At 60.1% G+C, this 13929-nt stretch overlaps 1 protein-coding gene across 1 annotated transcript; it reads left to right on the top strand.

Moving 5' to 3' along the window:
- Positions 1 to 533: 533 nt before the first annotated feature.
- Positions 534 to 12028, top strand: LOC119107985 (helicase sen1). Its single transcript, XM_037231572.1, has 14 exons — positions 534 to 570; positions 854 to 1026; positions 1316 to 1387; positions 1741 to 1893; positions 3021 to 3126; positions 3874 to 4047; positions 4346 to 4497; positions 4889 to 5029; positions 5874 to 5998; positions 6985 to 7129; positions 7574 to 7827; positions 8172 to 8318; positions 10304 to 10493; positions 11103 to 12028. The coding sequence occupies exons 1-14, from the start codon at positions 534 to 536 to the stop codon at positions 11238 to 11240; spliced, it is 2007 nt and encodes a 668-aa protein (XP_037087467.1). The 3' UTR covers positions 11241 to 12028.
- The last annotated feature ends 1901 nt before the right edge of the window (positions 12029 to 13929 follow it).

Here is a 13929-nt window from a genome sequence, read left to right as displayed (position 1 = left end):
CATTAGGCAAGAGACACGTAGACCCCGTTGTTCCCTCTATTTCATTTCGACGAACGCAGTGCACGTCGCCGTTGTCCCATTTTTTAATTTCATCGTGTCCCGCGACCGCTCGGGGCACGGGGCCCATCAAATGAAATACCACTTTGTTTCTAAATTTGGCGAAATGCTGGCCTTGTAAGAAGACAGCTCACAGCGAAACGGAATGTATGAAATTAGTCGCGAAGGCATGCCGGAATTTTCCACATATTTAGCTAAAAAAAAACAGCTAGCGTAATTGTTCAAGAAAGCTTTTACGCGGTGGCTCAAAATACGTGCATTTGGTCGCCATGGTCAGGCGCGGTGCTCTTGCTGTTTTGATATTGAAACATTTTTGCATTATTCACTATGACTTCTTGTGTATTTGATTTTCAGGGCCATGATAAAAATTAACAAGCAGACCAGTGTCAAAATTCGACCGGGGACGCGATGTCTCCTCCAACTGCGCTGTGAAGGTTCGTCATGAATCAACAACTCTTCGAAGAGTGGTGTTCGCCATGTACCTGCACATCTGCATGGTGGACATGGGTGGATGTACTATGCGTGTGTTTGGCTCAAAGAAGCTCCTCGGGCGCCGCGCTTGATCTGGATGTTACGCGAATCACTGACAGACAATATGTACTCGAGCACCTCCAGATACCGAATATTGAAAATGCTGATACGATTACTGCCTCGGCATGCACTAGCGCGGTTTACCGTAGCGCGGCCGCGAACGCTTTGTATCAGCATTAGTATGTACGAGCCTGGGCGGCTGTGTCGCCGATCACGCGTCCGGACCGGTCGCCGTCGCGGCCAGCTGATGGTGCGTGTCCGGCAGCGCTGATCTCGGCCCGGCGGGATGCCACCCACCCAGAGTTGGGCGCCTTGGTGGTGGTGGATCTGCCGCAGCGGACCCAGCAGGGTGTCCCAGCGCGGCGCGCGTTCGTCCAGGCGTTTGCCTACGTCGAGCACCTCAAGCGGCAGGCGCTGGGCAGCGCCCAGCTCAGACAGGTGAGCGGCTTCACTGCATTTCGAGACGTTCTCTGTGGATTTCGGTCGTATTTCGCACGGACAGGAATGCACCGCTGCGTTGTGACTGTCTGGGGTGGCCGTCGCGCGGCCGACGCCATCGCTGCCGCCATGGCGTCGGCCGCGCTGTCGTGGTGCCGGCCGCGGCTGCTGGGTGGCGCGGCCGTCTGACGGCGGTGCGCGGCGCCCGCCAGAGGCTGGAGCAGTTCGCCGGCGTGCTGCGGGACGGGCTCAGCGCGGAGCAACGGCTCGGCCAGTACGCAATCGCCAGCTGCACGCTGCTGCTTGCGGCAACCGCGAGGGGCTGGCCGAGGGCCACTGGGACCTACCGGTCAAGATGTCGGTAAGTGGTGCGCGGCGGCGCGTCTGACATCGGGCCGGCCATGATTGGGGTAGCCGCCGGGCGGAACGGAGATGATTGGTTCGTTCCTTTGGGAAAAACCTCCGCGGGCATTTGTGAGCATGCACTTCTAAGTTGCCTCGTCTAAACTGTTGGCACCAGGAACCCTTCTCTAAAATATCCTATAAAAACATGTTAAGACCCAGACCCTCGCTGACACGTGAGGGACAACGGCCAACTGTATGGTGATGCTGCCGTGCCCGGCCTGGCCGCCTCTCCTGCCACCGCTGCCCTCGCCTTGGCTGGCCACACGTCGCAGCTGTCCGGACCTAACGCGCCCCCCGTCGCGGCCGCAGTCGGTCAGCTACATCCGCTCCGACCTGCGGCTCTTCTCGTCCGTGCGCCAGCTGGGCGAGTCGCCGCTGCTGCACGCCCTGCTCGACCCTGTCCGCTGGCAGGACGTGTACCGGCTGCCGGAGCTACCGACCGGGCTGCCGGCCGGCACCGAGGTCAGCTGGCCAGACCTTGGTCCCCGCCGCTGTCTGGGGCCGGGTGCGCGCCGCGCCGCGCCGCGCCGGCGCCCGTTCCGTCGGGTGCCTGAAGCCGCGTCCGTGTTTGCACATGGTTGCAGATGCTATGCTGGCGTTACCGTATAGTTGTGGGTTCGCTGCTGCGCTGGCTCGTGCCCCATGAGTGTAGAGTTCTTTGCTGGCATTCGCCGTTCTTTAATATACCAGAAGGCACTGGTTAAACGATGTGACCCTGAGTACGCCTTGGAACTTCGAGTATGGACCAATGCTTGCTAAATAGCGTCGTTCAACTAGCGTCTCCTCGGATATGGGAAGTTGATAATGTCAGCAGAGGAACTCGGAGCCCATAATGCCGATAAGCCAGGAGTTCAACGTCTTTCTTGCTTATATCAAATTTGCTCGTGGTTGTAAATCCGCATTGCGGCCGCCGTAGCTCTAGAACCATTCTTACGTTTGTGCGTGGTGGGATAATGGTATCTGTGTCTGCACATCTGCAATAACGGGGCAAGCATCGCGACGCGGAAAGTTTCGCCAATAAATGATTTCGTTCGACTGGAATCTGGCGATCGGATGTTGTGGTCACCGTTCGCTTTAGAGGCGCTGCAGAGCGCGGGCTTTGGTGCCAAAACCTTAAACAGTTAAAAAGATATACACCGAATTCGTTGCTTTCTTTTAACAAATTCATTGCAGACCTTTAATTGGTTTACATAGTTGTATGATGTGCTAGTGTTTCTTAATGGCTGAAGGTTAACTTACGCCTGTGTTTGTGCATGGTTGTGGACTGGCACTTGCGCTTACGCATGGTCTAGACCCGTACTCGTGTTCACACATGGTTGTGGACGCACACTTGTGCTTGTGGACTTTGGTCGTGGACTTGCGTTTTCCAGTCGTCATTGGCGCTTTAGGACACGCTTGGCAGCCGAGACGTTGCGTGTGTCGTAGCCTAGTTGAAGAGGCCGGGTAGGAGCTCCAAAAGCCCCCAAGCCCCAGCTCCGACAGACGTCTGTCACCGCCTATCCCCCGTGCCACTGCCAGCCGCCGGCCCCGGCCTCGGCGAGGCCCGGAGAGTGGGCCCTGCCGCGACTGACGCCCCGCCTCGCCGGCAGCACGCGGCGCTGAACGCCACGCAGCGGGACATAGTGCTGCGGGTGGCGCGAGCAGTGACGGACCGACCCGACCGGCCCAGCATCAGTGTGATCCGCGGACCACCAGGTGGGTGCCGCGGCCCGCCCGACCGACCGCCCGCTTGCCATGGAGTGTGCGGCTGGTAGGATGTCTGTTAAAGACCAGAGGGATCTGTTTAAGACCGGATGGATCGAAGGGCGGCTGCGGTCAGACGACGCGCCAGTGCACGAGTTGCGAGCGGCTCTTAAATTGTAGGAGATAGCGCAGTCAGCACCGCATAGCATGCGCGAGGCTTTTGCAGTTCGAAACTACGGACAAGATACCTGCCGCACTGCGTGCTTCTTGACACACTGGCACGTGATGTTCCTCGGGCAGTCAGTCATGTTCCAGCGCAATGTCACATACGTATTGTGATAGACCTAATAAACAGTGAAGTTGCCATGAAGTATTTCAATTTGACTCTAAATGGCAGCCTATCTCGCATAAATTAGCAGCAGCATGGGGACGCGTCGAAGGCTGCTCTCGATAACGCGCACGTTGCCTCGCCATCATGGTCGTACTGAACACCACTGGGGTCCGTGGGGTCGGAAGCCAAGCAGCTTTTGGGAAGAATGGACTATTCTTGTGTTTTGACCACATAAATTGGCACCGAAACAGATGTGGGCGCGTGCAACAATTCGGCTTGGTTGGCTGTATCCATGCTTACCATAAGCACTTGCAGCCAAATGCCGCGCAACTGATTACCGTCGCCCGCCGGCGGCGGCAGTGGCCAGGCCGTACTCTGGCCCAGCGGAGGGCGACGTCGCCCCTGACGTGCTCACGGCCCGGCCTCAGGCACCGGCAAGACGCGGCTGGTGGTTTCGCTTGTGAAGCAGATCCTGTTCTCGGCTGGCGCGGAGCAGGACCGGCGCGTGCTCCTCTGTGCCCCCTCCAACGCCGCTGTCGATGAGGTCGCCAAACGGCTGTTGGAGGAGCGTGCCGTTCTGACGCGGCGGACCCCAGGCTCACGTGCGTATGCCCGCACAGACGGGGCGGGGGCGGGGGCGACCTGACCGGCCTGCGTGTGGGCCGGCCGGGCCCAGCAGCACCGGCCGCGGTGCCGCCGTACCGGTCCCGGCGGCTCCACCGATGTTTGCTGATATGCACTAGTGCTGCCAGCTGCCAGTCGCTCCGGTTTGGACTGTGGAGGCCGTTCTCGGCGTGCTGTAGTGTCTGACGGTGGAGGAGCGGCTCGAGTATTCCGTGCGCGGCTTCGCCTCATCAGGCTGGTGCGGCTCCGTCCTCACGCGCGTCGTGCGTCTCGCAGCGAACGTCCCGGAGATCCGCGTGGTACGCTTCGGCCGCCGCTCGCAGATCGCCGATGCCGTCGCGCGCATCAGCCTGGATGAGCTGGTGGACGCCAACGTCAAGCAGCTGCTGAAGAAGCAGGTGCCGCAGAGTGCCAGCTGTAGTCACGAGGTGGGGGCCGCTCGCGCGGAGGCGGAAGAGCGAGGCGACGTGCATGGCAACTTTCGGCTCGGTCTGGGCCGCTGAGAGGGGCGGGGAATCGATTCGTTTGAAAATGCGTGTGAGGGAAGCCGGCGATGTGTTGGCGCTACTCGCTGAAGTCATGGATGGGACATCTCATCTGTGTGGCAAACGGCGAATTTTGCGGTTTGGGCAGCTGCTTCATGTTCAGTCAGTTGAATGCTGCGCGTTTTGCACCACTTCCAAAAGAAGGTCTACAGTGGGTTCGGTGAGGCAACTGAGCGGTGTTTGATGGGCGCTGCATGGCCGCGCGTCGGCAGCGTTCGTAGACCAGGGGTGACCCGCCGCTGACGCACCCCCGGCACCGCCCGCCTGTGCACAGATGGCACAGATGAAAATGCGGATCCGCACGATCGAGGAGAAGCTGCAGAAGCTGAAGCCGGGTGACGGTGACGAGCACGAGCTGCGCGCCGCGCTGCGGGACCTGATCGAGCAGCGCAGGGGTCTGCAGCAGCCGGCCGCGGTTAGTGAGCATCCAGAGTCCGTCCGCCATGTCCCGCCGCTTTGGGTGGGACGCGAACCGTTCAGATGTTACGGAAGGTGGGTGATGTGGTTGATTATGCAGCCGGGGGTGCTCCAGCCTGTGTTGGCTGGTGTCCCCTTGTCTCCCGTGACGGTAGCGTAGCCGCCATCAGGAACGCATTCAGAGATGATACCGGAAGCCACGTGTTCCTTCCCCCCCTCCCCCCCCTACTCCCCACCCTCACAACGAAATTCTGCATGCGTATACGCACCTGGTCTCCAATCACGCGCATTTGTGCCGCGCCCGTCGTGTGGCATGCTCTCTCTCCTCGCTCTCGCTCTCTCTCTTCTCTCCTCTCTCTCTCTCTCTCTCTCTCCTCTCTCTCTCTCTCTCTCTCTCTCTCTCTCTCTCTCTCCTCTCTCTCTCTCTCTCTCTCTCCTCTCTCTCTCTCTCTCTCTCTCTCTCTCTCTCTCTCTCTTCTCTCTCTCTCTCTCCTCTCTCCTCTCTCTCTCTCTCTCTCTCTCTCTCTCTCTCTCTCTCTCTCTCTCTCTCTCTCTCTCTCTCTCTCTCTCTCTCTCTATCTCTCTCTTCTCTCTCTCTCTCTCTCTCTCTCTCTCTCTCTCTCTCTCTCTCTCTCTCTCTCTCTCTCTCTCTCTCTCTCTCTCTCTCTCTCTCTCTCTCTCTCTCTCTCTCTCTCGCTCTCGCTCTCTCGCTCTCTCGCTCTCTCGCTCTCTCGCTCTCTCTCTCTCCACCTTCCGACCCTCATATCCCGATGCCACGTGGCGTCCTGGCCGCTCGGACCCCAGCTGACCCCAGCTACTCGCCCCATGTCCCCGGCTTCCAGGTGGAGGGACAGGACCTGCAGCGGCTGAAGGAGAAGCAGCGGGACCAGCTGCTGAAAGGTGCCACTGTCATCGCTACGACGCTGGCCAGTTCCGTAGCGCAGCTCCTGACCAACGTCTTTCAGTCGTGAGTGCGATGGTGTTCGGCCTCGGCCTTACTTCGCCGACCTCGGCTGGCGTTTACACTGGCTGCTGTGGCCTGTGGTGATCAGTGGCGGCGCGCGAAATCCACGTGATTGTGCACGACGCGGACGCACAAGCAGGCTTCGTTGAATGCGCTTCTCTTGTGTGGGGGCTCAATTGCCCCCCCCCCCCTGAGATCTCGGAAACTAAGATAGCTAGAGGCACCAAATTCACAGGTTGGGTTGACCTGCGTTTCGAATCGCATGTGTCAAAATAAGAGGTTCGTATTTCATGACCTTGGGTTCGGGTGATGTCAAAAAGGCCAAACTCTAGATTGGTGTCCAAAGTGTCCTCAGACCTCGTCATGCAACCGCCATGCACCTAAATGCCTGTTGTTAACAGAAGGTCAGTGGTGTTCATTTGGGACCAGTTAATTTGTGTGACTTTCATAAGATTAAGGTGACCAAAAGATCCGCTATCCAATTGCCTCATTGATATGCTATGTTTGGCGCGGCTGCGCCGCGCCGTCCGGAAATCATTCGGAGCAAATTTCGAGGCAGGGAAGAGGTCAAGCTGACCCCCAAACCTGGACGCGTGTTAAGCTCGGCAAAGGCCACCTGACATGTATTGTCGTGAGGTGTGCTAGCTCAGTCGACATGCCAACTGAATCCTTCAATGGAAAAGCTGCATTTGCATTTCAACTCGGTACCAGCTGCAGTTAATGGTGTATGGTAAGCATGAGCACATTTTCGACCGCACCTGCCGTTCGTTCACGGTGCATGAACATCACCTGTGGGCCTGCAGACGCCCCTCGCAGTCGGCCAGGCTTGTATCGTTGATAGACGCGTCCGTCGGCTCTCAGTAAACGGTGTCAGTTGTGTCAGGTGGTAGAACCGGCGGTAGCGAGCGCGATGCGGCCGGGCCGAACGGCGCGCGCCGCCTGCAGCCGCCGTCACCCGGATGTATCGTCTGACCTCGGCTGGGTCACAGGAGGCCGTCACCGTTCACCTGTTGCATCGTGGACGAGGCAGGCCAGTGCACGGAGCCAGACGTGCTCATTCCACTCGAGTACGGCATCAAGAAGCTGGTGCTGGTCGGCGACCCGGCCCAGCTGCCGCCCACCGTCGTGTCCGAGGTACCGTCAGCCAGGCTCGCTCCTTTACCGGGCTGTGAAACACGGGCACTGGCGGGCTGTGGTCCGCCTCCATTCCTCCCCCGCTGCCCTCTCCCCGCTCCCCGGCAGTAAGCCCTGGTGGCGGCCCGCGCTCCCACTCAGGCCGAATGTAACCCAGGGTGCAGCGCGGAGCAGGGCCTGTGTCCGCTGCCCTCACCCGCTACCTCCCTCTCCTTTCCGTCGCCGTGCTGTTCGTCCCTTCCCGCTCCCGTGTCGCGGTTAGTCAGTGCACCACGTGCCGAAACGCCTTCGAGTGCCACGTACCGCGAGGCCTCTGTGCGCTACGTTCCGCCAGTTCTCCGGGCACCCCGTGCTGTGTCGCTGTGCGCACGCACGCACGCATGCGCACCCATGCTGCTGTTCCCGCCTCCACCAGCTGACCCGGCCGCCTTGTTGGGCCCCCAGACGGCGCAACAGTATGGCTTGGCCCGTCCGCTCCTGAAGCGGCTTTACCAGCTGTTCCTGGCCTCGAAGGAGACGAGCCCTGTGGTGATGCTCACGGACCAGTACCGCATGCAGCCGGACATCTGCCGCTGGCCGGCCCGCTACTTCTACGGCGACCGACTGCGCTCGCTGCCGGTCGCCGCGCCGCTGCCGCGCCTCCGCAGCTACCTGGTGCTGGACGTCTGTGGGGCGCGCGAGACCAGCCACGCCAACGGGTGAGGGCGGTGCGGACGGCGGCCGGCGGCCGGCTCGCGGCTCCGGCGGTCCGGCGATCCGAGAGTGGGCCGCCGATCGCAGCTGGAGTGTGTGTCTGACCGAGCCAGAGGTCACGCTCAGTGTGACCTAACATGGCGAAGGCTAGGTGTAGGCATGACACTTTTATTTGTGAATGTTCTTCGATGCTAGGCGAAAGTGGGCCGTTTTGCACTGTGGCGCGGTTGCCATGCCTCCACCATTAAGCACTGGATAATTTGCTGGGCTGAAGATATCACAGACTCGATGAACGTGGCGACAAGAAATGTTGAAAACATGTCAACGAGTGGTGCAATTGTTGCGACAGGGGCTTCTCGAATGAGAAAGAGGCGACTCTGGTGGTGAAACTCAGCGAGATCGCGCTGCGCGTGGCCAAGAGCAGAGCCCCCTCCATCGGCATCATCACCCCGTACCGCAAACAGAGGCAGCTCCTCCTGGACAAGCTCAAGCAAAGGTGAATGTCGCACGCGGCCGCAAATATTCTCCTCGGCGTTGGCTTTCCGACACTCCACCTGCGAGCACTTCCGTGCCCGCATCATCCCCGCCATGATGCCTCTGACTGGGGTGTCCCAGACACGCCGTCACGGACCGGGGCTGTCCTAATCATTCTGTCAGGGACCTGGGGCACTAGGCATCCTGTCACGGACCGGGGCTGTCCTAATCATTCTGTCAGGGACCTGGGGCATTCTAAGTATCCTGTCATGGATCGGGGCTGTCCTAATCATTCTGTCAGGGACCTGGGGCATTCTAAGTATCCTGTCATGGATCGGGGTGTCCAACGCTTTCTGACGTGGACTTCCAAGACTTTCGGTATCCAAGTCTTTTTGGGTGGCAGGGAATTTTACGTGCTGGCACTGGCACTAGCACTAGCACTAGCACTAGCACTAGCACTAGCACTAGCACTAGCATTAGCATTAGCACTAGTGCTAGCACTAGCATTAGCACTAGCACTGGGACAGGCACTAGCACTGGTGCTGACACTGGCACTGGCACTACCACTACCACTACCACTACCACTACCACTAGCACTAGCACTAGCATTAGCATTAGCACTAGCACTAGCACTGGTATAGGCACTAGCACTGGCACTGGCACTGACACTGACACTGGCACTGGCACTGGCACTGGCACTAGCATTAGCACTAGCACTAGCACAAACACTAGCACTGGCACTGGCACTGGCACTGGCACTGGCACTGGCACTGGCACTGGCACTGGCACTGGCACTGGCACTGGCCATTGGGGGGGGGGGATATTTGAGGCTACTTGAACTGTAATTAGCCAACTCAGTGACTGTTCAATAACAAAGTTAGCTCGTTGAAGCTTAAGGGCAATGCTCCACATTTGACGATATTTAGGCAAGGATCAGATATGACGAAGTAACCTCACTTGCAACTATTGGACAGCAAATTTGTACTATATAGGTGTGTTGTTGCAAGCCTATGTTATGCACGATATTCCCTTTTTGTGAGTGTCCTCCTCAGTATGCGTCATTTGATAACATCATGGAACTTTTTATGACGTCTGAGGGGTCGCCCAACTGGCCGTGCAAAATTGGCACCGTAGCGGACGGGCTAACTCACTTGTATGGCAGTACATCAACTTCTCGTGAGGTATCTTGCTAATCGGTGCGGTGTTTCCCGAACACAACTATTGATACGCAAGGGAGAACAATAAAGATTTCTTTGATTACCAGTCTTATTTCCGCCGTAACTCGTGTCATTGTCCAATATCCTGTGTGATGCACCACAAAACGTGATTTCCGTTTGAAACTCACGCTGAACGAACAACACTGGTTGGCAGCAAGTTGAAGTCCGTGGGTGCCAGAAGCATGTGTATATTGACCTTGAGCACATGGCTTGTGGGCGACAGCACGGGCGTGAAGCTCCCATGGCGTCATGTATGCCTGGGCAGCCTTGAAAAAGTCGGCGCGAAATAGTCTGTACAAGTTCGCGGCCGTCTAGCTTACAAACAAGAGGGTTCCAAGTCTTAAAAAGGGCAGGGCTGTGAGTTGCACTGGTTGATCTTCAAAATGTCTCTCTCAGCCTAAAACGGCATGCGAATGTAAAACACTGGTTTTAAGCCGGAAATTGTGTTGTCTGTTTTTCTTTTGCTTGTGCGCGTTTGATTCAGCGATCAACCTGAAGCTGTAACTAATTTGCATTTGGAGTGAAGCTCTTGTGGTGGATGATCGGATAAAATCGTTTTCCTGTCTGCAGATCCATGAATTAGCATTGCTCCTAGGGCTCTCTGGAGTCGTGGCCACACCATTGCGGGCTTGTTGCCACATCTGTCTTTGCAAGCGCAGTCGTGACATTGTGCGGACCACGCAATGTGTCAAATGGCCTGCGGTTAAACAATGACGTCCGAAGCAGGTGGAGGCCCCGCCGGGAGGGCGCCCGGTGGAGGTCGCGTTTTGACGGGCGTCGGCCGCCGCAGGGCCTTGTCCGTCGACGTGCAGACGGTGGACGGCTTCCAGGGCCAGGAGCGCGACATCGTCGTGCTCTCGTGCGTGCGCTCCAATGGAGCCGGCAGTCTCGGCTTCGTGGACGACCGGCGGCGCCTAAACGTGGCGCTGACGCGCGCCCGCTGCTGCCTCTACGTGTGCGGCCACCTCGGCACGCTGAAGGTGAGCCACTCGCTGATGCGTGCGCTGGTGACGTGATTGTGGTTGGCGTCTGTGATTGTGATTGGTGTTGTCTGTGATTGTGGTTGTGTGACCCTGATGTGAGGCGCGGAGCTGGTGCGGATGATGATGACCATGTCGCGTGGTCTCACTATTCTGCCCGTGGTTTGGGCTCGCCTCGTGGGCTGACAATCGGCCAGAGACTGACCGACAGTCCAGAGACTGTCTCCGGACTTGAGACTGCCCAGACTCCTGACCGACTGCCGAGCGCTGGGCCGGGGCCGCGGCTGCGTTCAGACCTTGTCCGAGGCGTACGCGAGGAGCGACTGCAGCCACGTGGTCCGACCGTAGGTGGCCGCTGTGTGCGCACGCCGCTGCGGTGTCGGGTGCGCCCCCGTGAAGGTCAGCTCGGCGGAATGCACTTGCAGTGGGGGTCGCCGGCCGTGCCTCCCGCGGGGCGCGCGCGTCTGCCAAGCCGCCGCGCTGGGCTGGCTCGGCCGCCCGCCGCGGCCCGTCAGCGGCGCCACACCGCTGCACGCGCCGCGGTTGTGGCGCCGCTGGCGGGCCGGCCGACCACCGCCTGCCGCTGTGACGTCGGCTTCGCTGCTTCAGGCGGACCAGGTCTGGTCGCACCTGATCCAGGACGCCCGTGAACGACGGATGGTGGTCACCGTGCCCAACGAAGCTATCTGCGACCAGTTTCTGGAGTCACGGCTATGCAGCGACACGTCCGGCTCCGTTGTCAACTAGTGCCTTCAAGGCCGACCAGTAGATGGGGCGTCGCTCAGATTTCTTGCGCCTGTTTTTATTGATGTGATGCGACCACGGAGTTGGTGGGGGAGGGGAGGGGGGCGCACTCCGTGTTAAAGAGAGTGGAATGATTTACTGTGGTGGAGCTGTGACGTTTTTGTTACCAAGGCGGCCACTGCCCTTCTTTGCGCGATTCTTATCACTGCGATGCTGTATGCAGTCTTCCTAATTTACCAGCTTTTGTGCGATTTGGGATAAGTACGATACGTTAAGTTACCTGCTTTGTACACTTCAGCTGGCATGTATGGCTGAGGCTGCATTTTGACGAGACATTTGACCTGAATGGTGCGACAGAGAGGATAAACTTCGAGCCCTTTAGCAGTGGTAGTACCGGTATCGGAGCGGGGATCGTAGCGTTGTGCGGATGGGCCAATGGGCCCCGGGCTCGCCGAGGCCGTGCCGCTGGATAGACTAGGAGAGTGCCGCACTGCTGCGGGGCCATGGCGCCCCGGGCTCGCCGTGGCCGTACTGCTGGATGGACTGAGAGAATGCCGCACTGCTGCGACGCGCTCGCCGCTGCAGAGCAGCACTGTCCACCTCTCCCGTGTTGTTTTTGTGTTATTCCAGCCCAGTTCACGAGAGGTTCGGCACCCGGCCTGTGTCACGTTGGTGCTCACACCTGCGTCGGAGCAGGCGTCGGGCACAAGCAAAAGCCTCGACGAGGGTAATCATCCGAGCGAACAAACAGCACCACGTGGGTCTGTGCTGTGAACCTTTGATGCATTGAAATAAATGATACGAATAGAGCGGAGTTGAATAAACGCATTCATTTGAATGCTTGAAATGTCAGAACGTGGGGGGGGGGGTGTCCCGGTTTTACTGGAGCGGTTCGGGGGGGGGGGGGGGGGAAGCGAGGATGAAAAAGAGAGGGTGAGCGCGGTATGGTCGAAGATGCTGTGGAACCAACGCTACGAGGCTTTGGTCAGTTCCGTCATCAAAGTTTTGGGCTGGAGTTCGTCGTAGCTGGGCGGCATCCCAACTGTATGCTACACTGCGCCACTGACTGAGAAGGTAAACCTGATCAAGGATGGAGTAGCCACAGCAAAGAGCATTTTCCGGCCGGCATCATGCACAGGGATCTGAGCACCATCATCTTCACTGCCGATCCGATGGCTGCGTCAGCGCAGAGCCTTTTATGTAAATCGCAGACACCGAGCACTTGCGTTTCCTGTCGCGACGAATCACGCCCTGTGCAAGTCGAGTCGACTGGCACAGAGTGTTTGCGCGAGCCAAGCCCCCGGCATCGCGGGGTGGCGCGGCTCAAGCACCCCTTGTCTGCAGGACAGTCGATACCTCAGATAGGCTAGGCTCGGTCGATCCGGTCCCCACCAGCCGATAGCGGCGATAGAGCGCAGCAAGCCAGATCGGTGTGCGGCGTGGCCGGCGGCGGAGATGGCGGCGCCGGTGCTCGCTTGGCTGGCGGCGGCGGCGGTGGTGCTGGCCGTGCGAGCCGAGGCGCCGGTCGGCGCGGACGCCCCGCGCCCCGCCGCCCGTTTGGCGCCGTTCGGCGGGTGCGTGCCGGTCGCGGCGGGCCGGCTGCCGGCCGGCGTGCTGGCCAGGCTGCTGAAGCTCACGTGCGGAGTGCCGGACGCGACGCGTGAGCGTTGGTCAGACCGCAGCTGGCCGAGGCCCGGCGCGCGGCCCGCCTCCGCGGCTGCGGCGCTCGGCGGCGCCCGGCGTGGCAGCGGAGCGGTGACAGACTGGGCGCGCGCGAGGAAGGCGCCTCCGGCCGCAGGGTCCAGGCGCACAGTGCGCACTTACGAGTTGGAGGAGTCCGACACGTTGGAGGAGTCCGATGAGCTCACGCGCGACGAGGCGACGAGCGACGGCGAGACGTCGTTTGATTGGCTGCTGGGCTGGCTCGCGCCCTTCCAGTCGGGCGTACCCGGCGAGCTGTGCCGTAACGACAGCCGGGCTTACCTGCACGCGCTGCTGAGTCGGCCGCCAGCCGGCTGGGCGCTGCGCATGGCCGACGCCTCAGGAAAGCTGCCGGACGGCGTGCTGTTCGGCAACCTGAACCTGCTCGGCGCCTGGGACGAGTGTCTGGCTGTGCAGGCGGCGCTTAACGCCTCGCGTGGCCTGCAGTCGTCCGCGCGCGGCTTCTCTGGCCGGCTCTGCGCGGCCGCGATTGTGCCGGACGCCAGCAACACGTCTGCACCCAGCAGGACGGGCCTGCAGCTGGCACCAGCACTGCCGATGCTGGCCGACCTCCTGCCGGGCGCCGTGCGCTACGCCTATTGCGTGCCCTCGTCGTGCGGCGCGCACGACGTGCGCACCTCGCTGGGCCTGCTGCTGAACGGCAGCGGGCTGCGCGCCGTCGTCGGCGAGTGTCACGGCCGCGACGACGCGCCGGTGCTCGACGGCGGCGACTGGGCGGCCGTCGCCTTCCTGACGTTGACGGGACTTGTAGTGCTCGGCTGCACGGCTGTCGACGTGGCTGCTACGCACGCGAAGCGCGCCCGGGTGCTGCCCGTGTACAGAGGCGCACCGCTGCCACCCGGCTGGCGGACGGTATTCGTACGCGCGTTCTCGCTGTATCGCAACGTGCGACGTCTGCTGAGCGTGCAGACGTCTCCGGACAGCATCGGCTGCCTACACGGCCTACGCTTCATCTCCATGACCTGGGTCA

Source organism: Pollicipes pollicipes, unplaced genomic scaffold (genome assembly GCF_011947565.3).
Source record: "Pollicipes pollicipes isolate AB1234 unplaced genomic scaffold, Ppol_2.1 Scaffold_6686;HRSCAF=7923_pilon_pilon_pilon, whole genome shotgun sequence".
In the NCBI taxonomy this organism is placed as follows: domain Eukaryota; kingdom Metazoa; phylum Arthropoda; class Thecostraca; order Pollicipedomorpha; family Pollicipedidae; genus Pollicipes; species Pollicipes pollicipes.
Note: the sequence above shows the minus strand (reverse complement) of the source record. Positions and strands in the feature narration are given on the sequence as shown.